The sequence below is a fragment of the Chrysochloris asiatica genome, unplaced genomic scaffold (genome assembly GCF_000296735.1).
Source record: "Chrysochloris asiatica unplaced genomic scaffold, ChrAsi1.0 scaffold00010, whole genome shotgun sequence".
Classification (NCBI taxonomy): Eukaryota; Metazoa; Chordata; class Mammalia; order Afrosoricida; family Chrysochloridae; genus Chrysochloris; species Chrysochloris asiatica.
Window position 1 is genome coordinate 24,300,620 of NW_006408528.1, and position 9,409 is coordinate 24,310,028.

Here is a 9,409-nt window from a genome sequence, read left to right on the forward strand (position 1 = left end):
CAGTGAAAAAGAGGAAAACTCCCAAGGGGATGGATTGGCACAGTGGCAGCTGCAATAGGCTCAAGTTTAGCAAAGATTGCATGGATGGAGCAGAAATGGGAAGTTTTCCATTCTGTTTTGTATAAATTTACTGTGAGTCAAAACTGATTTGATGGCACTTAACAGCAATTTTTTTTTTAAATGTATCCCCCTCTTTCTAAATATATATATATGCTTGTTTATAACCTAATTTTTTGCATGGTTTCATTGAATTACTATTCATGATAGTTGAGAATTTTTACTTTTCTTATATCTGCTTTTGTACTTCAATTAAACTCCTATTAATGTAGTGTCCATTTTTTTAAAGCTATATTCAGAAATTCCATTATCATGTAACATAAATATTCTACCCTACTTAGAAGGGTAGTGCTTTCTGCTTATATTTTAAACAGTTTCAAATTTTCACATTGAACTCTGTTAACAATCACTCACAACTGAATCACGCAATCCAGCATTATCTCCCAACACTATGCCCCCCACCTTCTCTTACCAAGACCCATCGAAAAAGTTATTTGGTATGAGTTTATCAAGACTATGACTAGAAGAGGCTTTAAATAATTAATTGCGCTGAACTTGGGTTAAAAAAATTGAACCAAAAATCATGAGCTGCAAGTAAGGAAATGTTATGCTTGTATTCACTTTTGTTTCCAATAATAGTTTTCCATTATCAAATTGATCAATAAGAATCAGCACTCAAATTGAAACTTAATTTTCAATCACTGCAACAGTGCAGTCTAACATAGGAAGGCTTGTGAGAAACAGGCAGTATTTTTTTCTGTTACACATAGAGCCACTATGAGTCTGAACCAACTCAGTGGCACCCAATACCATGTTTAGTAGTGTTTTGATTATTATTTGTACCCTGGATAATTATGTTGAGAGAAATTCTTGGATTCATTTGAATTCACAGAAAAGTCCGCTTGATTTCTGGTGTCTGTTCTGTACACTGAAAGGAGTAGTCAACATTCTACATATTTATGTTCCTTGATATCAAAGGTCTAAATTCTCAGTGATCACATTACACTAAAATCAAGTCATAAATCTGTATTTGATACATCATACAATGTTAGTTAAGAGCTAGTGTTGTGCAGGACCTTTTCTGAATAATTACAGTAGAACATTTATGTAAATAGCACTGCTGCTTCTGTTGTAGTTCTCATTGATAAGTGTCCTGCTTAATAAATATGTTGATGAGGTAACATAGCTGTGTGAGGCCGTAAAGGGAGTCCTGGTGTGGCGCTGTGCTCTAAGGCATCAGATAGCAAAGTCGTTTGAACTGCAAGGTTGGTGGTTCAAGCTCACCAGCTGCTCCTTGGAAACCCTATACAGTGTTGCTATGAGTCGGAATCGACTTGACGGCACTTCACAACAACAACAAGGCAGTAAAGAGCAAGAAAAATTGTATGGCATTTTAGTGCTGAGAGATATAAATGTAATGAGAACATTGAGAATCTCACATTGCCACAACACTTTTCCAAATTACCTAGTGATCTTCATGGCAGAATTTATAGTTAATGAGGACAGTGTTTTTTTAAGTGGGTGGTGTGTCTTTAAGTGTGTCAGTACATTGTATACTGACAGGGTTCCTGAAATCATCTCAGGAGCTCAGGTAATCTTGGGTTTTTGTGTAAATCATGCTGAATCTTAAGACTGTATATCAAGTATTTGTTATTCTACAACCAGAGTTAGCATCTCTATCTCTGTGACTCTGTTTCTCTCTTTCATGTTATTTTCCTCATCCTCTCCTCATGTAGCTACATACAGTTGTATGTATATAGCTACACACTGTTTTGGAGTCCTGGTGTGGTGCTTCAGGAAAATGTACTGGACCAGAAGATTGGTGTAAATCACCAAGGTCAGCAGTTCAAATTCACCAGCCACTCCTCAGAAATCCTATACAGGGTCACTAAGAATCAGAGCTGAACTCAATGGCACTTAGCAATGACAACAACACAATATTTTATGTATGTAGTATGGGAACAATTCAAATGTATATTAAGTAGAGTAAAAACAAAACATAGCATCCAGATGACAGAGACCATCACCATGAGGACATAATCATGTCCAAAAGTTTCACATCTATGTGGCTAAACTATAGGACACAGAGAACCAAGAAATCTGTCACCAAATTGTGACTGGTAACCAATCAATTTGTCACAGTTAGCAATCAAACCCATCAGATGCTCCTCAGAAACCCTGTACAGGGTCACTATGGGTTGAAACTGCTCGATGGTAATTAACAACAATTATATATATATATATGTATGGCGGCATGGGTTAATGCATCAGTATGGCTCAGAACTGACTCTGAATGGCACGTAACAACATATATATTTGTAAGGAGTCCTGGTGTGATGCTGTGGGTAATGTGTTGGACTGCAAAGTTGGTTTGAACTGCAAGGTCGGCAGTTCAAGCTCACTGGCTGCTCCTTGGAAACCCTATACAGGGTCACTATGAGTTGGAACAGACTCAAAGGCACACAGCAACAACAATATATGTGTATTATATACGTATATGTTTTATGTTTATATACATATATATATCATATTTTAAATAAGTCACTTCAAAAGATTACTAAAAAAAATGAAAATGTTACATAAACATTTTCCTACCAACCTTATATAAATACTTTATGTTGTCAAGCACCATTGATTTGGTTCTGACTCAGCGACTCTGCATAGGGTTCCCAAGGAGTGACTGATGAATTTGAACCACTGACCTTGTGGTGCAAACTGAATTTTCATTCCAGTGCTATATCCTACAGCACCACACCAGATGGGTTTTATAAATATTTTCATTCATTTATTTTTGTGTTTATTTTCCTTTGTTTTATTTTTAAACTAAGTAGGAAAAATTTGCCTCTTTAACTTCTTTACCAACAGGAATCAAGAGGGATATTTGATACACTAAACTCTTTTATACCAATTGCTAAATTGAAAGTAAAAGAAAATCCCAAAATAAATCAAAATTAAATTGATATCTTTTAAATATGCACAACTACAATGATATTTTTGTTTTTCTTCTAAGTAAATGTGTTATGTCTAGAAGACATGCAATTATCTACTAAATTGTTATATTAAAGGTCCTTTATTTTATTTAATTTTAACTCCTAAATTCTTGACAGTATTGTGTTAAAATAAGCCAATATGTAATATCATTAAATCTTTATTTTAAAGATTTAAAATTTGCCTTTAAAAAGTAAAATTAATTTTTGAGATTAATTGTAAATCTCTTGAACAGCAAAAAATGATTATATAATTCCAATTTTTATCAGTTTCTAGACATTATGGGATTGAAAACTAATGATGAAAAGTAAGATGACACTTGAAGGAAATAGATATGTTATATTAACAAATATTAGAATATTTATAAAAAATTGTTTCTGGAGTCCAACAAATTCCCAATGCATGCATATCTCTGTACAACATGTGCCCACTAGTCAAAGTACCATTCTCATAAGCCTGCAATTACTTGTATTGCCTCATCAAATTACATGAGATAATTTTTATTTTCTTATAAACAACAACTGAAAAGTACACAACAAACCCATTTGGACATATTTCAATGGTTTATATTTCTTTACAATGAGGAAAAGTATCCACAATTGCTATTTTACTGTCATGTCTAAGGAACAAAATTAGATTTATAACCATTAACTGCAAACTATTGATACTTTTGTGTCAAGTTCCTAAGACAAAATTACAATTGAAGTGATTAAAGTATCCTAAACTAAATTAACTGCTAAGTGAATGGTTGGTGGTTGGGGTGCATGCTGCCAATCTTTTGAAGAAAGACCTGCAGATCATCTCCCATAAAGATTACAACCAAGACAACCTAATGGGATAGTTTTATTGTCTCACATGGGATTGCAAACCACACCACACCAAACTAAAGCTAAGAGCACATTAGAATTGGAACTATTAAGTGCAAATAATTTAAAACAATGGCTCCATTGTAGGAACTGGTGAAGACATTGTTTACCACTAAATATACCTCCATACTCCGCTAGCATAGTGGTTTCACCCTTTCTCCTTCCTTCTCATTCTTTTTACATCTTTCATGAAACACATAAAAATGCTGTTTACCATACTGTGTGGTTCAAACCTGTTAGTCTCTCAACAGGAGAATGAGATTTTCTGCTCTGGTAGCGTAGTGATTATGAATCAGGCTGCGAACCTTAAGGTCAGCAGTTCAAAACTACCAGCTGTTCCAGGGAGAAAGATGAGGTTTTCTGCTCCGTAAAGATTTACAGCCTCAGAAACCCTGTACAGGGTCGCTATGAGTCGGAACCGACTCCACGGCACATTACCACCACCACCATAAAGATTTACAATCTTGAAAACCCTTGAAAATAATTCTACTCACCATATAGGGTTGCTATGCATCAGAATCGACTTGATGGCAGTCAGTTATCTATCTATATGCAGAGATGTCTTTCTGACTAAAATCTGAGCCCCTCAGGACCACAGATTGCCTGGCAAAGAGGCACATCATAATTATGTGATTAAAGAACAAATGAATGTGAACAATGACTACTCTTCTAATTTAGACACTTGAACTTACATTTCAGATATGATGTAATGGTTTTCTTCCACATTTAAGCCCTCTTTAACACTCTCCTTTTAGAAACAGTTATAAATATAATCTAAGTCAATTTTAGAAACATCATTTATCTTATAACTTACTTTAAGCCAATGACCCTGGTGTGGTTTTAAAAAAAGCAGCAGCAGCAGCTCTGATGATCCTTCCCCTCTTTAAGATCCATTTGCTTAATCTGAAAGCGTTCTACATTTTACTTTGGTTATACAGTATTAATGCAAGTAAGATAGTTAGATCTAAGCAAGTCAAATATTGTTTCATAAATTTATTTCTGAAATGTGGTTAAATCTAACCATCATAAAATAGGAAGAACAGAATCTGAAGCATTGTAATTATATAAGGAGCATTGATCTAGATTGATAATTCAGTTCAGACTAAGTGAAAATAGGCTGAGGAGTAAACCAATAGATCAGAGAAGAATGCTGGTGTTGGTGAAGAATATTTAATGTATCATGGGCTTCCAGATGCACAAACAAATCTGTCATGGAAGAAATGCAATCAAAATTCTCCTTTAAGGTGCAAAATGAGACTTTGTCTCATGTATTTTGGACCTTCTATGGAGTCCTGGTGTGGCGCTGTGGGTTAATGGGCCAGACTGCAAAGCCATTTGAACTGTGAACTCGGCGGTTCAAGCTCACCAGCTGCTCCTCGGAAACCCTATACAGGGTCACTATGGGTCGGCACTTAACACAACAACAATCCAGAAAGACCAATTCCTGGAGAAGGACTTCAAGTTTTGTAAAGTCGTTCCTTGTTTCTAAGTACCATGGAATTGGTTCTTGTTGCTAAGTACCATTATGTATACTGACCCTTTATCGTGCTTCTGAGGAGCAGCTGGTTGGTTTAAACTATAGATTTTGTGGTTCAAAGTCCAGTGCTGATCCTACAGCACCACATACCAGGAGTCTTGTAAAGTACAAGGTTAGCGAAAAAGAGGAATTTCCTTAAAGAGCTGTATTGTCATAAAGACAGCAACAATGAGCTCAAACTTAGTAATAATTGTGAGGATGGTGTAGAACCAGACAGTGTTTCATTTTGTTGTGCAGAGGGTTGCTGGTAGTCCGAACCAAGTTGACAGCACTTAACAAAATAAGCATTACTTATAAATTGCTATTGAATTGATTCTGACTCATGTTGATCCTATGTCTGTCAGAGAACTGTGCTACATAGGATTTTCAATGGCTGATTTTTCTAAGATAGTTTTCCAGGCCTTTCTTGCAAGGCATCTCTGTGTGAACTTGAACTTCCAATCTTTTGTTTAGCAATGAAGTACATTAATGATTTGGACATCATTATTTACTTAACTTTAATTATGTTATAAGTATCTGAAAACATGCATCTGAAAAACATGCCATCAGAAACAAAAGCAAGGATCTGGCAAATAACTTGTTTCTTACCATCAACTCATTCCTTTTCGTTTTCCCCTTTTGGGTAAACCATCATTCTGAACCCTCTATTTGCCATTTGCTTGTTTTGTTTTTTTGCTTTTGTTTTTGACAATTGTGTTACATCTACATATACTACCTAAAATGCATGTATTTTATTTATTTGATTTTTACTTTACTATAAGGGAATCATGCTATATATAATCTAGGAGGCTGTTCTTTTTGCACCTAAAAATCTGAGTAGATTGCTAAAATCAATTCATAATGATTTTCATTACCCTACTTCATTCAGTTTTGACAGCTGGATACAATTAGAAATTGTGTCAGTGGATAATTGCAATGATTTAAGCCATTTATGAATAAATAAAATCTTTAAGTGCTTCTGTGAATCACATTGAGGTTAGCTCATCTCTAGAACTTCCTGCTGACACAACCACCCAGCCTATACACGCCTTTGAATAGTAACTTTGTGAGTCGTTCTAAAGGAACAAACTTCCTTCAACTTAAATCTCAAAAATTTCATTGTATTTGTCTAGTAAGGGTATTTTAAAGGCTATTCCATGTTTGTCTTTATTCAGAAACAAAACCTCTAAAATTTCACTATAAAGATAATATCATATAAACATAGGTGGCTTATAAATTATTTATTAATTCCAGGTTTAACGGATCACTTTCAGTCTGTTTCCTCAGGCTATTTTCTTTTTCCTCATTCATTAAAACAGTTTATGCTAACACTGGTGAGAAATATAATAAAAGTTTATCAGGAACTCCTTGGTACATTCATTTATAAGCAACTCAGTTTGTTTTCCTTATTCCTTCTTACCTGTAACTTAACAGAGAGCATTTGTCTCAGTATACTAATGATATTCTGTTTCTGTTTGAATCTTACTTTGTAAAAATGTCCTGTCAATATCCTAAAGACTTGTGAAAAGGGAAAAAAAAGAAAACCAAAAAAGTGTGTTTATGATCATTCATTTCGGAAAAAAAACGATTAAGCTTTATCAACCAAGGAGTCTGCTACCCTTGCTCTTTAGTCATTTATCTATATAATATTTATGCGTATTATGTAGTGGTTATGATCTTAAATTTCAGACACAGATTTTGAGTAAGATTTTGGCTGGTTCATTTGGTCTATGGCCATGGACTTATTATTTAATGGTTGTACAACTAATTTTCCTGCCTGACAATTGGAAGGTTGTTATAGCCAATATATGGATTCATTGTAAGGTTGAAATAAGATGTTGTTGTTAAGTGCCATAAAGTTGGTTCTGACAAACGGTGACTCTATGTATAAGGTTTCTGAGGAGCGGCTGGTGAGCTTGAACTGCTGACCTTTTGGTTCAAACCGACTTTACAGTCCAGCACATAAACCCACAGTGCTACACCAGGACTCCTCTAAATAAGATAATGCTTACAAAATGATTAGCTAAGTAATAGATGCATCTGGGCTCTATACCTATTAAATATGTCAACAAATTCACACTGGTCTTTAAATTGCCGTGATAAATTATCCCTATGACAGAAAGCTGTTTCCGTTACTTCATAATACATGGTCATAATGCTTTGCACTCTAAATAAACACAGAAAAATGGAATCAGCCTTTTTCTTAAGTGAATGCCAATCTGAAATTCTGTTTACATCACAGTAAGAGTTTATGGCCCTCTGAAAAAAATGTATCAATTATTGCATACATTTAAGTAAAATACTAGAAGATTAGCAAGAAAATTAGCATTTCTACAAAATTTTGTCTTAGAAAATTTCCAGGGTGGCTTTGCAAAATATTTAAATCTCAAAAGCTTACATTATATCTAAGGATCTACTCTTTGCTTGATATCAGCGCTTTGATATCACGCACTCATTTCTGCAATTGGAGATGTAGGATGTTTTAGATAATCAGATTCTAACACACCTTGAAATGTTTTACAGATTTATTGGCCTGCTGCAAAAGAACGAGTGGAATTGTGCAAATTAGCTGGGAAAGATACCAATGTAAGTATGAAACTTTTAAAAATACCTTTTAAAAATTAGTCCTGATAGCAAAAGAAAATATTACTGAATGGAACTAGTGTATTTTAAAAAGATTACTTAAATATATTCTCTGTAAATATAGTATAAAATATTTCCATCTTGCCCCAAAAGTGGCATTATTTACAAAAATTTTGAAACTCAGAAAACAAAAACACTTTCTAATGTGTCAATTCTGAATATTAATAGTTTCTTTACCAAAAATATCCCTAGAAATAAAATAGCAAAAATCATTATATATTGAGGACTAAGTATTTTTAAATCATGTGTAAGTATACACAAAATCTATTTTTTATCTACACACAAAATCATTGACTGTTTTAGCTTTACAATATATATAATTGATAGTTAATTTAGCTTGCAATGAAATGAAACAACCCCTAGAAAAATACCTTCAGAAAGTGACATTGTAGAGATAACTAGAAGGACTGGTTGAGAATAAATACACAGTATTCTGAGATAACAACAAGAAAAATTATACTACCATTTATTTACTTATAACCTTATGAATAGCAGAGAAACACTGTCAGAGAAGGTGCCGGAAAATGAGCCCTTCAGGTTGGAAGACACTCAAAATGCGACTGGGGAAGAGCTGCCTCCTCAGAGTTGTTGTGAAGTGCTGTCGAGTCAGTTCCAACCCATAGCGACCCTGTATAGGGTTTCCAAGGAGCAGCTTGTGAGCTTCAACCACCAACCTTGCAGTTCAAATGGCTTTACAGTCTGGTGCATTAACCCACAGTGCCACAAAGGGAATGGAGTAAAGCCCATGGGAGAAAAGCCCGTGGGACCTTCATTTGCTGATGCGGCACAACTCAAAATGAAGAGAAACAGCGGTAAACATTCATGGAAAATCGGAACATGGAATCTGGGAAAATTGGAAATTGTCAAAATGAAATGGAATGCATAAACATCAAGTGAGTTGAAATGGACTGGTATTGGCCATTGTGAATCTGACAACCATATGGCTTCCTATGCCAGGAATGATAAATTGAAGAGGAATGGTGTTGTATTCATTGTAAAAAAGAACATATCCAGATCAGTTATGAGGTACAACGTGTGATAGAATAATATCCATGTGCCTACAGGGAAGCCCAGTTAATACCACTAGTATTCAAATTTATGCACCAACCACTTAAGCCAGTGAGGATGAAATAGAAGAATTCTACCAACTTCTTCAATCTGAAATTGATCAAACATGCAATCAAGATGTAGTGATCATTGCTGGTGATTGGAATGCAAAGGTTGGGAGCAAAGAGGAAGGACCATTGATTGGGAAAAATATAGTCTTGGTGATAGAAATGATAAAATTCTGAAAAATCAATGATTTTTTCATTTCAAATACTTCTTTAGACAGCATAAG

At 34.7% G+C, this 9,409-nt stretch overlaps 1 protein-coding gene across 1 annotated transcript in view; it reads left to right on the forward strand.

Annotated features, from left to right (window-relative positions):
* The window catches only part of SEMA3D (sema domain, immunoglobulin domain (Ig), short basic domain, secreted, (semaphorin) 3D), a 192,888-nt gene that overhangs the window by 62,377 nt on the left and 121,102 nt on the right, over positions 1–9,409 (forward strand). The window contains exon 3 of the mRNA XM_006834337.1: positions 7,951–8,013. Coding sequence (XP_006834400.1) covers positions 7,951–8,013 — 63 coding nt within the window. The remainder of the gene's footprint in view (positions 1–7,950; positions 8,014–9,409) is intronic.